This window comes from Jatropha curcas, chromosome 2 (genome assembly GCF_041381405.1).
Source record: "Jatropha curcas cultivar XTBG-Jc1 chromosome 2, XTBG_Jcur_1.0, whole genome shotgun sequence".
NCBI lineage: Eukaryota > Viridiplantae > Streptophyta > Magnoliopsida > Malpighiales > Euphorbiaceae > Jatropha > Jatropha curcas.
In genome coordinates, this window is record NC_143152.1 from 11,387,370 (window position 1) to 11,406,798 (window position 19,429).

General features: G+C 32.1%; 1 protein-coding gene across 1 annotated transcript; it reads right to left on the reverse strand.

Annotated features, from left to right (window-relative positions):
• Window positions 1–4,864: 4,864 nt before the first annotated feature.
• On the reverse strand, window positions 4,865–12,334 carry LOC105634476 (DNA/RNA helicase protein). Its single transcript, XM_012217340.4, has 3 exons — window positions 10,665–12,334; window positions 8,381–8,672; window positions 4,865–5,904 (listed from the first exon to the last, which is right to left on the reverse strand). Exons 1-3 carry the CDS (start codon window positions 12,186–12,188, stop codon window positions 5,105–5,107), a joined length of 2,616 nt encoding a protein of 871 aa, XP_012072730.1. The 5' UTR covers window positions 12,189–12,334; the 3' UTR covers window positions 4,865–5,104.
• Window positions 12,335–19,429: the final 7,095 nt, after the last annotated feature.

Below are 19,429 nucleotides of genomic sequence, written 5' to 3' on the forward strand. Positions count from 1 at the left end.
GTCTAGAAACAGATTGACCTTCTAAAGATGTAAGAGGAAGTGGGATTGCCATGGGATCTTTTCTCTCAAGCTATTAAGCTTCGGTAAGTCAAGAGCCAAGAGCTATGATACCAGATTATGGGTCCCGTTTATGTATTGCACAACCCAAAAGGGGGGTGAATTGGGTTTTCTAAAAATTTAACTTTCAAAAATAAAAATCAGAATTCTATTGCAGCGGAATTAGAAAGCATTTGTGAGAGTTAATTATCAAGTTTAGAACTTCCTCACAAAGCTTATTGCAAGATTAGAAACACTCTATGAAGAACAATTATTGCATTTAGAACTGCTTCACAAAGCTTAAGCAATTTTAGAAAGACTCCGTGAAGAACAATTATTGTATTTAAAACTGCTTCACAAAGCTTAAGCAATTTTAGAAAGACTCTATGAAGAACAGCTATCACGATTAGAATAGCTTTACAAAGCTTAAGCAATTTTAGAAAGACTCTGTGAAGAACAATTATTGTATTTAGAACTGCTTCACAAAGCTTAAGCAATTTTAGAAAGACTCTATGAAGAACAGCTATCGTGATTAGAACAGCTTTACAAAGCTTAAGCAATTTTAGAAAGACTCTGTGAAGAACAGTTGTTGCGATTAGAACAGCTTCACAAAGCTTATTGCTATTTTAGAAAGACTCTGTGAAAAACAGTTATTGCATTTTAGAACTGGTTCACAAAGCTTTAAGCAAGATTAGAAAACTGATTATAATTCATATTGTGAATTACACTGAATATAGAAAGACAGATTAGAACTTGGTATAATCACAATACAAAAATCCAGAGTTCTAATGTTCTACAAAGATAAAGCTTATTCACGTTTAGAATCAGAAACTCGTCAACAACTTTCCATTTCTAAACAAATTAACAGTTGTGTAAATAGAATATAATCAAGGAGAACTTTAGAAAATAAAAGAAGATAAACACAGAGATTTATAGTGGTTCGGCACTAACTCGCCTACATTCACTCCCTAAGACTCATCTTGAGATCCTCCACTATGTTATCTCTTTTCAAGGGTAAGAGACAAACCGACAATACAAGGAAATAGATCAATACCTAGATCTAACCTTTGTCCTACTAGATTTTCCAAAGGTTCTAGTCAACCTCAACCCTTTCTATTTTTGCAGAGAATAGAAACTCAAATCAAGGCATTAGAATCTCACACAAGGAGAAGGTCGCTTGATAACCTATTACACCATAGCTTTTCACGGAAGCTATTACACAAAAGTTTTTCAAATAAAAAGCCTGTCTACAACAGATTACAGAATCTATATAGACAGAGAGAAATTCAAATATAACACAGGAAGAATAGAAAATGGATTTAGAAAACAGATTTAAAGATCAAAATTGTTCTTCAGAAAATGTTGTTAATAAATTTTCTATTCTCTTAAAAATTTTTCTTGAAGCAAAAAGACGAAAAGAAATAGGGGGATTGAAGATAGAGGTTTGAGAGACTTAAACTTTGAACAATAGACTCTTACTCGCAAAACTCATTCTTTTTACAAGAGGAAAGGGTTTTTATATGAAAAGATGATAATCTCTTAGAAATTAACGTTAATATTAACGTTAGCAATGAAGTTTATGACATTTTTAAACAAAAAGACAATGCATGGGTTGCAATTAAAAGGGCTGTCAGACCATTTTTAATATTCACACACGTAAGGTTTGGAGGTGAAAGGTTTAGTTTAGAAAACAGTGTAACTTTTACAGCAGAAACAGCCAGCTATATCAGAAATATATAGCTGTATTAAATCAGAAACTGCTTTTTGCAGAATTTCATTTAATAGCCATCAAAGATTTTTACTCCAAAGATATTTTAGATGGGAAATGTGAAGATTAAATATTTTGGCTATATTTTCTTAATAAATTTATTCAAAAACATTTTAAAATAATTTTGAGAGAGATAAAATAGATTTGTGCTTATAAAATCATTTACTCTTTATCCTATAATAATTTCCTAAGACTTATTATATTACTAACCAATAGAAAATATCTTCATTAATTTTCATGGTCTTCAAACAAAAGTCTTGGGTTGTAGGAATTTCATTTCTTTAATAATTTCCATATTTAAAAAATGTGCATAAAACAATATTATCACATATAAGAATATTAAATTTATTTATTTTGTATAATTATCAAAATCTCAAGATAAAATTGACCCTTGAGCCAACAAAAAATAATAAATATTTAGTTGATTTAATAATTTATATATGTTATAAATTCATATAAATATATTCAAGTATGTTTTTTACTTTTAAGTTATTTATCCCACAACGAGTAATTAAAAATAGACTAAATGAGAGAAACAACATATATAATTAACAAGATGGAAGAACTGTATAATATACGTATTTGGTTGGAGTCAAAGGGTGATCAAGAAGGTCTACGACCAAAATTAATGATCTCTGCTATACTTAAGAGGAGTTTTAGTTTAAAAGTCTCCTCAAGAAAGAGAGAGTTTTACCCTTTCTAAATTTAAAGTTATTTAAACTTCGAATTTAAACTGATTTGAGTCGATTTTCTTATAAGAAATTTTGCTTCTACTTACATGGATAAACTCAAAATTTGTTGAGCTCATTCATGGTTCCATGTGAAGTTCAAATAATAATAATAATAATAAAATACTTGCAAAACTAATTGATTTGGTTAAGTTCTAAAACTTAGTTGATTTGATTTTTTGATTTACTTCGTTTTCTTTTTAAATAAAATTGATAACATGTGCTGACATCTATCTGAATTTAAGTTCAAAAGTTGCCTTCTATTTTATTTAGTAAAAACCTACTTTTAAAAATCATGAAGTGAAAATTTCTCTACAATATGATGTATAATGATTTTTTTTTTTTTGATAAACCATTCAGTATATAACTCCACAACTTTATTTTTCTCCAAAGTCTAAACATTGCTTGAGAGATTCAGCACCTCATCCTACTAGATCAACTAGTAACTGGCGGTGGGTAATGATTTTTTTCCTTAGTAAAACATATAAAATATTAAAATTACAAATATCAATTAAGCTAAAAAAATTCATTTTAAATGATAAATTTTTAATTTAAAGTTTATATTGAATATAATAAATTATAAGACTTTGGAATAAACTGATAATTTAAAATTTTTAATATTTATATCATTCTGCATCCTTTCAGTATTACATTTTCTAATTAAAATTAAAATTTTTGCTTGAAATCTAAAATTTATTTGGCCATGGATATTATTTTTATATTTTGTAAGAAAAGAAGCAGCTGGGTTTTGATTTCTCCTCCCAAAGAGGTTGAAGTATGCTGGTGTACAACGGCTTCTACAAAATTAAAATGTGGTTTCCAAATATTGACACGTGTTTCTCCAATAAAATTATGGTGTTTACTGTATTCGACATGGAGATTCTATTCTATCCTATTAATCGTCAGTCGTCAGAGTCCGAGCCTCACCACGTGTCAATGAAGTAGCATTGAATTTAGAACAGCTAACACGTGTTTTTCCCTATCCTATGCTTTGTTCTAATCATTCACGTTGATCATGATTGGATAATTAAAATAAATAAATAAATAAATAATGCAATATTTACTTTTGCAAATAATGGATTTTGTCCACATCTAAATTTGAGGGTCTATCTCAATAGTCAAAATAATTATTATTATTATTATTATTATTATTATTATATAAAGGTAGTGAGGTAGTATTTTCTCACTTCAGCTTTTGACATCTTTTTAATATATTTATAACATTTTATCTTTCTGTTCTTTATTAATTAATAGAACTTTATTGATATGGTTCTTGAAATAGTATTGGGTAGATGAGAAATTCTTACATTATGTTTGATTGGGTATAAAATAATAAGTGACGTGGAATTCATAAAAATATATTGTTTGGGAAGGATGTAAAAATTATGGGTACATATAAAATAATCTTATTTTACTTCATCCAATTAACTCTCCAAAAAGGGAGGAAAATAAAACAAGAAATGTGCAACTAGAGTAGAGTAAAATAAAGCTATTTTATTCTCGTTCTTTTTATTTTCCCTCCAAACCAAATAAAGAGTGTAAAATAAGGAGGTAAAACATTTTATACTCTCATTTTACATCATCTCTTCGTCCAAACAAAGCATTAGTGGTTCTTGAAATAATGTTGAGTGGATGAAAAATTCTTAGGTAGATTTAGTCTACTACGTCATTTATACACCTACAAAATGAAATAAATTCATATTTAACAGCTTTTTTTTTTCTCATTCAATAAAATAAAATAATGCTACGTCAGTAACTCCTAAATTAACACAACTACATTTCTATCTCTAACCAAACATGAAACAAATGGAAAACATGAAAAAATCAACTAGAAATAATCTAGAAAAAAGGATCAAACGGGAAACGTGAAAAAATTAACAAGCTAGAAAAAATAAAATTGCTGATGTGACTTTATTTCGTTGGAATGAGTTTATGACTAAGTGGTAGAGTGTAAGAATTTCTTCACTTGCACAGTTCACCAGGTTCAACATGAGATGGAGTGAGTTTCATTTATTAATTATTATATTCTTTTAAATTTAAAATTAGACTTTTTATCCGATGCTAACATAAAGAAATAATTGCGAAAAAAGAGAATTTTAATAGATTATGTAAGTTTAGTAGGAAATACTTGATAGTTGATTGTTTCGTTAGGAAAATAGGGCCGTTAAATAAATTTTATTGGCGGTATGAGCATCCTTCATGGTTTCATATATCGTAAATTCTGCAGTAGTTTGTACATTGTAAAAATTGCCCATTGAAAAGGAAGGCAATTTCTGGTTCCACGAACATCTCCTATATCGGTCATTTAGCTCTGATCTCGGTTTCAGAAAAATGAATGAAACAGCAGTTAGATTCGAACTGAAATCGAGTCTTCCATACACTGACCGTATCTTCCCCCGGTTACTAATTACATTAGCATCAGTGAAATGTGTATTAGCATCCTATTCTATTTGACTGCTATGGCAATAGGTGCTCGACTCAAAAAACGCCTTCAAAATGATACAGATATACACCAGTATAAGGCATTTAAGTTTTCAAAAGAACCAGTATGTGCACATATTTGTGTTGTCACTCATAAGGACATGAGTGCACGAAGGTCGTCTACACTAACCTCTCGCGCTTTTGCTCCCCGCTTTCCAAAAGCTTCCCTTGCCAGTTTCTTCTTCCTTTCTTGCATCTCTAGTATCCTTTCCTCAATGCTGTTTCGAGCTATCAACCTCACAACTGTCACATTCTGCTTTTGTCCAATCCTGTGGACACGGTCCATTGCTTGTTCCTCAACTGCTGGATTCCACCATGGTTCAAACAAATAGACTTTAGAAGCAACTGCAAGGTTTATACCAGCTCCTGAAGCCTTAAGACTTGCAAGCAGAACAGTGGGACCATCAGGTCCAGGAACCCCAAATTCTTTTATTACTTGAGCTCTCTTTTTTGCATTCATTGACCCGTCCAACCGCAAGATCTTGAAACCAGCTTCTTTTAGTGGCTCCTCGAGTAATATCAGCATCCTTTGGAATTGCGAAAATATTACTGACTTCGCAGTTGGATCTTCACCTCTTGCTTCTATGAGCAGCCTCATGAGAGCAGAGACCTTTGAATGTGTTCCTGAAGAAGATATTTCAATGTTTTCGGTTTGAGATGATTCAGGAGGAGCTGAGAACAGGTCAGATGTCGATAGAGAACGACGACAGAGTGGGCAGCTGGGCTTTGTGCGCTGTAGGGTTTTCAAGATGCACGCTCGGCAAAAGATGTGAGCACAGCGTGTGATTACAGCATCAGTTGGCGGAGAAATGCAGATTGGACAGTCAAAATCTTCACCATCTTGTAGCACAGCAACCACCTTTTTGAGCAACTCAGGGTTATTGGATACATCTGTTTGGAATCAATTACTGAATGTTTAGTACCCCATAGATGCAATCTATACATACTAGGATGAAAACATACCACAATATTCAAAAATCCAGTAACTAGGATGAAAACAGCCAAAAGTAGATATGAACAATCTATACATACTTTCAGCTAAAGTACCCCATAGATGCAAGAAACAGCTTATTGACTACACATGTAAACCTGATTGACCAGGTATTACCAAATAGTGACTAATGCATGCTAGAGAGTACCAAAAGAATAATACATCTTCCAAAGTTCCACTTATGCTATGCCTTTTTCTTTTTAATGAGATTTTCAACATTATGATCCTTTTGTTCTTCACACTGATCAATGCCATAAGTTCTTGATAGATTTAGATAGGATTTTGCAGAAATGCAGAACAAGATATCCCAATGACTATTTTCCCCATATGAGAAGAGCATTCTCACAGATTAACAGAACATCAACTTCGCTAAAAGGAGTATTGAACTTGATGAGCCTCCCATACTGCAGCCTCCATGAGATGTTACATGCAAGCAGCCTTCCCCTTTGAAACACTGAAAACACTTCAGAAAAACTATCCCCCATAGGGATCTGATTTGTTACCCGCACTTCAAACCACAAGCTCCCAAAGTTCTTCCTTTAAAGTTAAGTTTCACAATGTCCAGAAAAGTAAGTCTCAAGATGTAATCACAATCAAATCCTAAACCAGAAATTATTGTTGAACATCAACAAGAAAGGAAATATTGAGTATATCCTTGTACCCACTTGTTGAGTATCAAGATGCACATGGTCCATTAGAGAACACTTTCAACAGTCTTTGAAACAAGTAGTAAGAATCAAAAGACCAACCAGTAACATGGAAGAAACATTTACAATAATGTATAATAAACCGCACAAAAAGTGAGCAACAGAGGTTGTGTAACCACTACTTCAAATCCTAAACATTAACAGACCAAGGTGTATTTGAATCTTAAGATCAAGATGTCCGCAAAATTTTTGCTATAGAAAACCTACAATGTTATCCAACCATACCTTAAACCAAGCTTAATCCCAAGTTCCTGGGTAGTATGAGACTGAGCATAATACGTTCCCTTCCCCTGCACCCACATGCATATATCCATCAAAGGGCACATTTAGCTTGCTTTGAGATGGGAAGGGAATGGAAACAATTGTCTTCTATTTGAAGGTTCCTAGTCCAATTTCATTTTTAATATAATATCACTACAATTTAATGATAAATCTTTAAATACTCGAATGTAGACTCCATTTTCATCTAAAAGCAACTAAGCAGGCTATTCAAATATAAGTCTGTGTCCCTTTGTATACCGAACAAAAAACAGAATCATATTATAGGAATTGTGCGCAATTTTCAATCTAGCGCCATAGTTATTAAAGTTGCGCCTCAAGCACGCCTCAGGCGCGCCTTACTTAAGGCTCAAGGGCTTGCGCCTCAACAGTCCTGAGGCAGGCGACTTCACTCAAGCTATCGCCTTTGGGTAGAGGCGTGCGCCATTTTGCGCCTAAGGCTCGAGAAAGGCGTGCCTTTCTATTTTTTGTTTTCCAGAACAAGTCACCTAGGGGTTTTTTTTTTTTTCAATATAAAGCTATCTAGCCAACATCAACTTACACAAAATAAATAAATAAATATAACAGAAATAAAATGTGACAGAAAAACAGGTGATGTGCTTTGTGATCCAACCTCCACTCCATCTAGCACTCACCTCTTGCAATCTAGTCTTTAGCCCCATTCCATCCAGATATAACTCTTTCAATTTTTCTTCCGATATTTGCTTTCTATTTCTTTTCTTTTTTTTTTTTTTTCATTTTTTTGATTATGATCTTTTCTGTCTTAACTTTAATATCTTAAAATATAACTTGCCATGTTGCCATTTTTTCCTGATTTATGTGTGTTTCTTTCCATGTTTTCTACTTTTTTTTTTTTCTTGATTGATATCTTAAAATATATTTTTCAGATTTATGTATTTCATTCACATTTTTTTTTTTTTGCGCCTCACTTCACTCAGGCGCTCGCCTTCGCCTAGAGGCCAGCCCTTTGCGCCTTAGTGCGCTTGCACCTTTAATTACTATGTCTAGCGCAAACCAAAGTGGCCCGCAGATAATAGACTCAGGGATTTTCTCCTCTTGAAGCTAAGTCAGAAAAAATACACACACCCCAATAAGGAAAATGCAATCTCCAGGACCAAAAGAGCAAGAGACGAATTTAAACAATCGTTTCAAGGAAATCCAAGCACGCGTGCGTGTGTGTACATATGACTGGCCAAAATAAGTCAAAATTAAGCACAATAGTTCTAGTTTCTTAACCAAAATTGCGCAAGAAAAAACCTGAAGAAGGTTCTCCTTTAAGTGGGAGAAGTTCTCTCAACGAAGGAGGGCCCCTTCGCTTTCTTAAAGACCACGAAAACTCATCAGAATTTGAGTAAATAAATTCCATTAACTAGGGGAAGTAATTTTATACCTTCAATACTGTTAGAAGGAAGTAGTGATCTCAGATCTGAAGGACATAATGCCAGATGATTACATATCTGGCGAAGTCGTAAAATTATGCACAGTACAGTTGAATAGTTGCACGTTAAACTACCAGCATTAATGAAGCCTTGAAGAACACCCTTGGCTTCTGCTTCCATCTGGTCATACAATTCCCGTTCTTCTCCAACAAGTTCTATGTAGCATGTCTCAACAGTTTTAGATGGCAATCCAACTAAACTCTTGTCCTTTGTTCTCCGCAAAGAAATAGTTGCCATTAAAACCTAAAATCATATGAAGTTGTTGCTTAAAACAAATATAATAAAGGAAAGAAAACTCCTCAATTACATTTCTTAAAATGCAAACTGCAGAACATATTTAATAGGCTTTAGGGCTCTAACTGCCTTTTGATAGACCTAGTTTGCCACCTCTTAGTATCTGATTTCCACAGACAGGACACTGTATTGATGAATAAGAACAAAGACAATAGTAAAAGTTGGGCAGTTAATTAATTAAATAGATTGTATGGGAAATAGTAGGGGTAAAAATAACAAGACGATCATAGGCACTACCTATATCCCAAGTTCATTCGTGTTTCCTCCATTTAAAATTGGCATAATGATGACTAAAAAACAAACTTTAATGACCTCTAATTAACATTTCTGACCAAGTGCTTTCTTTTCCCATGGCAACTCAAAGAGCAATGCGAAACACACCCTTAATGGCACTCGTATTAAATTGCAAGTGCAATTATCATCACAATTAAGATGTTGTGTTATGTAGTGAATGTGGTGAAATAATGCCCAAAAGTTACAAAATGACTTAAATTCATATTTGAAAATATAATTTTAAGTTAAATTGCAACTAATTAATACTTCTAAGTTCTAACCCTTCAATTGACTACTCCCAAGTCATCCTCACTACCGCCTCTTAATAAAAGAAAATGGAAAAGGTCTAAAAGGAGAATCTAGATGTTATAAAAAGTTAAAATCTCACTTCAGAGGCTATATATCAACTGTCTCTTTTGTGCTCCAGACAAAAGAACATTTTCAACAAAGTGCTTTGTCCCCAAGGTAACTCAAATAGGAATGCCAAACACACCCTTAATGGAAATGGTATTAAATTGCAGCTGCAATCATCATCACAACAAAGATGCTGTGGTATTATATGGTGCATGTGGTGAATGACACCCAAAAAGTTGCAAAATAACTCAAATTCATATGTGAAAATATAATTTTAAGTTAAACTGCAACAAATTAAAACTATTTGAGTTCTAACACTTTAATCAACTACTCAATTTTTTTATCATCATAATTCATAACTAATATTGGTTTATTAGAAATGAACATTTGACTTGTTGCCATTCTTATAATTGACTATAATGCCCCATCTAGAATTCATTTATCAATGAATTTTTCATGTTTAGAATAAATTCAAAATTCATTTGCTTTTATTTCTTAAAGTATCCTTGCATAATAGTTTTATTAGACTAGAAAAATGAATAGTTTTGTCATAAAACTTTGGGTTGTTTAAATTTGTGGAATTCATTTGAATATTCCACCATTATAGTAAAATTTGATTTAGTTATATTCAAATCAATAGATTTGAATTCATACAATTAAATTCTTCATTTTTTCATACCACAAACATAAATTTAGATTTATAAATGAATTCCACAAAATTTTGCAGAATTCATTTATTCCAAACGGGGGGTTAAGTGTATATTATAAATTCAAACAATGTAAACCGAAATTATTTTATACAAAGTATTTCTCCAAGTCATCCTTACTAATGCATATTACTAATGGAAAACAGAAAAGGTCTAAAAGGAGAATATGGATGTCATAAAATGTTGAAAGCTTGCTTTCAGAGGCGATATATCACTCTCTATTTTATGCTCTAGAAAAAATAACAGTCTCTTACTATCTCTTTGCGCTCTAGAAAAAATAGATTTTTCTGTACAGCTACAGAAAACATAACCATGGAGTTAATCATTTCAATGAGGACAGAAAATTATTCTGTTATTTTGTGAAGAGGTACAAGTTTATATACAAGTGATCTAAACTATTTAGGAATATATATCCTAGACTATTTTGGAAGAAATCCCTAAGATAATGCTATGCACATAGCAAGGATAGACTTTCCTTAACACATTCAAAAAACAAAACATTCAGCTGCATAGAACAAAGAAATCCTGATCCAACATCATTCCATATGTATGCTATAAATATAACTGAGCATAATATGCATAAAAATAATCTGCAATATGATATTACCTGCAATCGTGAGAGCCCCTTCTTATCCCCATGTGCAAGTGGGCGCTGTACCAAGCTTTGCCAATAGTTCTTGATGGAAAATGGCTCAAACCGCAAAAATGCCATCAAGGAGAACAAATCAAAGGATCCATTCTGTATGGGTGTTCCTGTAACGACCCATCTCCTCTTAGCCTTCAAATTAGTAACTGCTTGAGTCTGTTGAGCATTCACATTCTTAATGACATGAGCCTCATCCAAAATAACTCTCCACCACTCAATCATCTTCACAGGGGAGTCTTCCCAAGAGTCTTCACTAGCTAAAGTACTATATGTCGTCAACACTATATCATGCTTCTTAAGCTCCTCAACTTCTTTAGTTCTTTCTCCATAATACATGTACACCTTGAATGATCCACGTTGAGTGTGCTCCTCTAGTTGTGTTATCCATGTTGAAAATACAGCAGGAGGGCATACAATTAATGTAGTCTTTACACCCAAAACACTAGAAGACTTATCAGTTACACAGACAGATTTCCCCTTTACATTGCTATCAAAAAGGCCTTTTTCAGTTTTATGTTTTTTTTGCCCTAGAGGTGCCTTTGTGCTCGGCCTACCCCTCTTAGCCTTCTTAGCACTCAAAACAGTTGATTCATCATCCAACTCGCAGATATGTTCTCCAACATTGTCTCTACATAAAGTGGCACTAGTATCAACTTTATCAAAAGCAATCAAAGAAAGTAAAGTTAAAGTCTTGCCCAAACCCATGTCATCTGCAAGAATTCCACCACGCAATGGCTGGGGCCTCTTATCTGTATGATAATTCGTCAAAACGTTCATAAATTCCCCATCTTTCTCCTCCCAAAAGGGAGGTAACTCTCCAGAATTCTCTCTATTCATCAACCACCATAATCCCTCTTTTTGGTGCACAAAAAGATTAGACTTAATCACCTCTTTGGGTGGCTTTAGAGCCCCAAGTTTCCCTTTCTTATTCACATTGTCGTCAACTAACTTAAATATTTCATCCAAACTTTTAAGTCCGCTTTTCCTATTCTTTTCTTTAACCACCATAGCCTCTGATAACCCAAAACTTGGGTCCATTTCTGAAATTAAAACCAACCCTCCGCGCGAAATGACAGATTTTACACTCTCAAAATCCTCAAACTTCGCAAAAATATGAATTTGACAAGGGATTTTAAACTTATTGCCACTACTTCGCGAATTCGCCACGATACCTTCAACTGTAATTTTACGAGAGTCGATTAAAGGAGATAAAACAGAAGCAACTGACCTTTCAATGTGACCCACCTGAAGCGATCTTGTATTTAGGACTTTGATAGCGTTCTGATCATGAACATTTAGAGGTTCTCGGACCAAACCCACTAATTCACGGCCAGTGATTGTGCCGGAATAGTAACGGAGACCCACTATATTGGCGATAACGAAGCCGACCATGAAAGTTTCGGTGGAGGATTGAGAAGAGCAGTCCTGCCAATCATCGAGAGACATGAAGAGGGCGACTGGGTCTTCCTCTTCGTCGAATTCCATCGAGAGATATTTGAGTTGTGTGGTCGGTTGGCGGTGGGTTTTATTAGAGAAAGGTTTTTGGGTGTGGGAATCTATAAGAAAATGACATACTGCAGTGTTAGAATCCTACTTTATTGCATAGTGTTTGAAATGGAACAGAAAGGGCGCGTTTGGCGTGCGGTAACGGTTGGATAAAGATAATGAAGAGAACTTGACCACGGCCGAATGAGATTGCATGTCACTGCACCGCGGCCATATTTTCAAGGATAAAATGTAGGCTTTAATTATTTAATCTTAATTTTAATATTTTTATTTTTATTTTAGTATACATTTTGTTTTGAAACAAAATATTATAAATTTTAATAAATTAATTTTAGTGTTAATTTATGATAAAATTGGATTAACTTATTATTTATTTGAAATGACGCATGAAATCAATTTCGACAGCTAAATATATATTTTGACCTTAAGACTTTCACGTATTTGCCCATTAAATTCTTTTTTATTTTAACTTATAGCAGCTAAGAAAGGGATCAAATGGTGTATAGTTCTTTTGTTGATAGTTTGGAGGATTAAAAACATGATTATTGCTTTCCAGTTGGCTGTTTTTGCATTAATTGCTAATTCATCAATCTTACTGATTAGTGTATCCGTTGTTTTTTTCTTCTCCTGATGATTGGTCAAGTAACAAAAATATTGTATTTTCTGGTACATCATTATGGATTGGATTAGTTTTTCTGATAGGTATCCTTAATTCTCTCATCTTTTGAACTTATGTGCATAAAAAAGTTTCTCTTTTTTCCCGTGGTTAAGCTATCGGTCTGATTCTTTTTTTATATAGAATATCTGGGACGGAAGGATTTGATCCTTGTAGTTCAAGTTCAACTCGAGCTCAGCTCGATTTTTATCTTGTTCAAATCCATTCATATTGTACACGAACAGAGCTTGATCAAAAATATAAGCTTGAACTACAAACGAGCTGAGCATGAAAAAACAAAAACTCAACTCGGATGTGCACGAGTTTTACTGATTTTTTTAAGTAAATTATTTAAATAACTAGTTGATGCATGGGATATAAGTGGCATATTTTGCTTTTACCTACCGTGCCTTTGCCAATTATCTATGCAAAAAGAGATGTACGGTTAGAGAGAAATGAGAAATTAGGAGATAAAAAGGTAAAGCAAACTACAACTCAAATAGAATTCTAATACTATCAAATTTCAAATGAAAGATTCAGATTTAGACAATATGTTGTAAGTGACTAAGGAATGAGTAACAATACTGCTAAATTGTTGAGAATGGTGGTGGCAATCTTCCCTCTGCTGCAGAATAAAAACTCAAAGATCTCACTTTTTTTAAGCTTGCTGCCAATTCTTTATGTAAGCACGACTATAAATCTTTCAATTTCTTCTTTATTATTCTTTATTATCAAAGAATGACTACAAATAACCCAAAATGTCAGATTTCTCTTTTGATTTAACTTTTCTTGTTGTTAATTTTCTTATTATAAATTTAAATTCATTTGGTTTAATTTTCTGTTCTTCCCTCAATTAGTATTTGATTTAGATTTACTTGATTGTAAACATCATTTTTTTGAAATTCAATTTGTAATTTGTGCAACAAGCATTTGTTAAACATTGCTTATTAATGAAGGGAAATATGAATGATGTTCATGTAGAGATTTATGACTATAAACTTGATTTATTTGGGTTTCTCATTAGTTATGGTTTTTTTCTTTACCTTTTTCTTAGCAAAAATGAAGTTTTAGAATTTTGATATTTATAGTTCTTATACTATATGATTTCCTTGAAGGGGTTGCTTATTATTTCTATAGCATAATTATATTACTGATAACTTAATCTAGAAAGTATATAGTTAGAACTTCTCTAAATCAAATGCATTATAATATTCTTCCATTCAGACCTGCATAAAGATACAATATACAATATTACAACATTCTTAAAGCATATTTACCCAAAAAAAAAAAATATATATATATATATCATAATATAAAATGGATAACAGGAGCAGTATAACCATACTATTATTTTAAATTGACTATAAGAAATGTGAACAAAGTTATCTCCTTCAGTTGAATGAACTTTTCAAAAATTTTCGACTAAATCTGTTTGTGCAAATAATATGAGAAATAATTAATTATTGAGAAAATTTGGACCTAATAACATGGTTATTGCTATTATTTTGTTATTTTATTAGTATTTTATTATTTTAGTTTTATTTATGTTTTATTTACTACATATTTAATAAATACTATTCCTTTTCGAATTCTGCTACAAATGAAAATGTATCTATTATCACTAAACCAGAAAGGGAAAATAAATAAGGAAGCTACAAATCATCCACAGAAAAAAAAAGAAAAGAAGCGAAAGTCAAAAGTTTGGACGAAGTTCACAGAGGTGGTGCTTAAAGATGGGGCTAGAAAGGCAAAATGCAACTATTGTAATGCGTTGTTGACTATTAATGTTGGAGGTTCAACTACTCATTTTTTAAGACATGTGAACACTAGTGTTAGTCGTCAAGTTGTTGACAAAAAATAAAAGCTTTTGGTTCTTGAGCTAATGGGTCCTGAAGGATTAGGCAGTAGCCTTACAACTTACAAGTATAATAAGGAGAAAATTAGAGAAATTTTAGGAAAAATGGTTGTTGTTCATGAATATTCCTTTAGAATGATTGAGCATGAGCTATTTGTTTTGTTACTTAAAACTCTTAATCCTCGTTTTGAGAGAATATTGCGAGTAACTTTAAGGAATGATTACATGAAAATATTTGTTGAAGAAAAGAAGTTGAAAGACACATTTGTTAGCATTGATAAAATTAGTTTAACTATTGCTTTGTGGACTTCGAATCAAACCATAGACTATTTACATTATACATGATTTTACTTAGATTCAAAATGGAAGTTACATAAGTGTGTGTTAAACTTTGTTGGTTTAGCACCTCCACACACTAGAGTTGCTATAGCTGATTGCATTTTTCAATGCCTTTGTGAATGGGAGATTGAGTGAAAAGTGTGTACTATTACACTAGACAATGCAACATCAAATGGTGTTGTTGTAAAAAACCTAAGAGATCTTGTGAAGATCTCAAAGGTAAGATATTTCATATTTGTTGTTGTGCACATGTTTTACATCTTATGGTTCAAGATGGATTGACTAAAATACAAGATGTGTTTGTTAATATACGTGAAAGTGTGAAATATTTGAAAAGGTCTCCTTCAAGACTTCACAAGTTTTCTGAAATTGTAAAGCAACTACAATTGCCTACTTAAAAAAAAAAAAAATGATTCTTGATGTACCTACTCGATGGAACTCAACTTATACAATGTTAGAAGTTGTTTTAGTTTTTTAAGGAGGCTTTTCCTAGATACAAAGAGAGATATTCATATTATCAGTGGCTTCCATATAGTGAAGATTGGGAAAGAGTAGAAGAAGTGAGTTTATTTTTGGAGGTTTTTAATGATGTCACTAATGTTTTCTTAGGTTGTTCATATCCAACAACAAATTTATTTCTTCTTGAGATTTGGAAAATTAAGCAAATTTTAGATGAGAAGTATTTAGATGAAAGAGAGTATATAAGAAAAATAACTTCCAAAATGAGAGAGAAATTTGATAAATATTAGGGAGAGTACTGTAACTTGTTCATGGCTATTGCAGCAGTTTTGGATCCACTATTTAAAATGAAACTTATTGAGTTTTGCTTTCCGAATATTTTCCAATCTTGGGAAGCTGAATTGAATATTAATTTCGTTCGTCACTCCTCACATGAGATTTATAATGATTAGGCTATTTCTTATACATTGGATGTCAAACAAACTCAACATATGCAAGTTTGTTCTTATAGTAATGATATTTTTTGTGTTAGTAGCTCTGTTTTTTGTGGCAGTAATAAAAGTAAAAGTAAAACTAAGGGTAGGAGTGAATTTGACTTATAGGCAAAAGAATTGGATTCCATCAAACCTCTCAAATCTGATTTGGATATTTATTTAGAGGAGGGTCTTTATGTTTATGAAGAAAATAGCAAGTTTGATGCCTTAAATTGGTGGAAGGCAAATACTTTGAAGTTTTGAGTTTTATCAAGGATGACTCATTCTATATTATTGTATTCCTATTAGTAAGATAGCTTTTGAGTCTACTTTTAGTGCAGGAGGTAGAGTACTTGATCGATGTCATAGCTCTTTGAAGCCAGAAACAATTCAAGTTTTAATATGCACAAAAAAATTGGTTACGTTGCGATTTTAAAGTTACAAAGTCAACAGATGTACTTTACTTTGTTATAAATTTTATTTATAAACTATCTTTAGGTATTTCATTTCATTTTAAATTTATTTCCAAATTATTAATAGATACTTTTTTCATTAGAAACTTATAAGAACTATTATTGGTTTAATTCTTTGACTATATAACAAAATAATTTACATCTTGCAATTGTGATAGGGTGAAGAAGAGTCTATGCAAGAAGTATGCTTGGAATAGCATTTATGCTAAAAGTAAAATATTGATATGTTATAATTTTCTTTTTCACATCTCAAATGAACAAAAATTACATATTTTAAGAATTATCTAATTCTATGTATTTCGCTTTTCAGGTTAATGGTTACTGTTGGCATTTCTCTACCAATAAAATAATAACAATTAGATTCTTGTGTATTTCTTTCAACTTTAAAAATTTGCATCAAAATAATGTATTTTTTATGTTCATTAAATAAAATATTTGGATCTTTTGAATTATTTATTACTCCTCTCAATCTATAATTTGTTGGAATTGAGCAGTAATGACTACTCCTTTGTGATTATATTGTTTTAGTTTTTTGATGGAGGGGTTATAAATATTTTAGTTGAGCTGATTAAATATTTTTATTCATATTTCTTATGGGTATCCTCTTAGTGTTTAATTTTATAAATTGATTTCTAAATTATGGTTCTACTAATTGGCTGTGGAGAGGATATTTGATTGCAGGTTATTTTTTATTGAAAAAATATGTAATAATCTGTTATAGTCTTAAATTGATTTAGGATATTCTTTAACTTTGCTATTCTTACGATTATGATTTCATCTCTAGATGAATAAATTATATTATTTTTAATTAATTACTAGTAAACTGTTCTTTTATCATAAAATTGGACGTACAACAACAAGCTTTTGCACTTAATTTTATATTAACTTTTATCTTTATTGCCAGCATCTTTATGGATTTTGTTAGCATCTATATGGATTTTGTCAAAAATTCACTGCACAATCAGGTCACATATAAAGCCATTATTTGTTAAGTGATTCTTTACGAGCTTCTTTATGAGTGAGCCCGATGAGCCGAGATTAATAATAATTATTGTAATTCGAGTCAAGCTTAATCAAAGTGCCTTAAAAAGCTCGAGCTCAAGCCAATCTCAACCAATATCATGTATTAGTTGAGCCAAGCCAAAATATTAGCATATTTGGCTCAGCTCGGCTCGTTTTCACTCCTAATTGCAACCTCAAATTTTAAACATGCTTCTCATGGGCTAAACCATTCCGAATACCCCAAACTTTATAGGTTGTTATAATTGCACTCAAAAAAAAATCTTAACACACTCTAATTTTAAGCTTATGTCACAAGTGCACCCTAATAAGCCAAATTAGTCAAATTGAGATTGAAAAATAATAAATATGGGACCCATGCTATTGAGATAACCCAACATGAATTAGCTTTAAAATGCACCATTCTTAACATCATGTGAAGGACTCTTTTGATAACATCTCTACAATATCGAAAGAACGAACAACACTTCACTCCTTAATCTTGAAATTGTCAGCCTAAAAGTTTCTCAGATTTGGATATTTCTGCGTTGTTATAGGTTCGAGAACATTTAAGTCTTTTTCCTTGTGGTGGGCCTTCTCTAAATTTTTTGGGTGCAAAATAATTTTTGCAGTCTATCTCTTGATTTAATGGGAAATTAGATGCAAACCACTATCCATGATGGTAAGGATTAAGGTCCGAGAACAACTTTGCTAATGGAAATTGCAAATTCGAATCTAATATTTACCAAATCGAGGGAGTGGGGCTTCTTTAATGGCAAATGGGATGATTAACTCACAACATGAACACTACATTCTCTTGCGTTTGTACAGTTCAATAGCAGTGGTGGTTCAAAAAACTATAAGGATCTATGAGCATGAGTAGCTCTATGAACACGAGCTACCTTTCTAGGCCATATTGACGCCCATGGATAGACTTGGCCACTGTTCCGGAACCGGCGGTTCCGGTTCCAGAACCAGAACCGAACCGAAAAGGTCCGGTTCCGGTTCCGGTTTGGAACCGTTCGGTTCCGGTTCCGATCCGATTACAAAACCGACGGTTCCAATTGGTTTTCCGGCGAATCGCATAATTTTAAATTTTAAATTTTGAATGCCGGTTTAAAAAAAAAAATTATTTGAACATAAAAAATTAAAAAATACACCTAAAAAATTTTAAAATTTGAAGACCGGTTTAAAAAAAAAAATTATTTGAACATAAAAAATTAAAAAATACACCTAAAAAATTTTAAATTTTAAAGACCGGTTTAAAAAAAAATTATTTGAACATAAAAAATTAAAAAATACACCTAAAAAATTAAAAAATACTTCAATTAAATTTATTTTTTTAAAGACTTGAATTGTTGAGTGTTGAACATAATTAATTTTTTTTAAAAAAAAATTTCAACTGAATTTTTTTTTTTTAAAGTTTGAACATAATTTAAAAAAAAAAAAGGGCTTGAACTTAATTTTTTTTTTGTTTAAAAAAAAAAATTAAGTTGCCTACGTATCCTCTTGGGGTTTAGAGGAATCAAAGCCCATGTAGTTCTTACTTACCTTATATCAATTTCACCCCTTTTACCTTAATCGCTATTTGCACCACCAGTTGATGTTCCCGTTGAGGACCCATCGTATAAATCAAATAAATCTTCATTTTCTTTAGGATTTTCTTAGGCTCTTAGTTCGGCCTTGGTCCAATCATCCACGCATGCTTGTGCTTCTAGTGAATCGAGTGTCATACGAGATCGTGTTTCATTAAGTATATTTCCTCCTTGACTAAAAGCTTGTTCAACCGCAACAGTGGAGACCGGAGCTGCTAAAATTTGTTTTGCAAGTAAAGAAAGAATTGGAAAAGTATTTGCGTGACGACTCCACCAATCTAAAATTGGAAAATCAGTATCTGCATAATCATCACCAAACTCAAAAGAAGTTGTTAGATAATTATCAAATTCAGAAATAAAACTGGATTCCCT

Excerpts from the sequence above, each read along its gene's own strand:
- LOC105634476 (XM_012217340.4), bottom strand. The coding sequence starts at position 12,188 with ATGGAATTCGACGAAGAGGAAGACCCAGTCGCCCTCTTCATGTCTCTC. Across the intron at positions 8,673-10,664 it reads AGGGGCTCTCACGATTGCAG|GTTTTAATGGCAACTATTTC; the intron begins GTAATATCATAT and ends ATATGATTTTAG. Across the intron at positions 5,905-8,380 it reads TCCTTCTAACAGTATTGAAG|ATGTATCCAATAACCCTGAG; the intron begins GTATAAAATTAC and ends GATTCCAAACAG.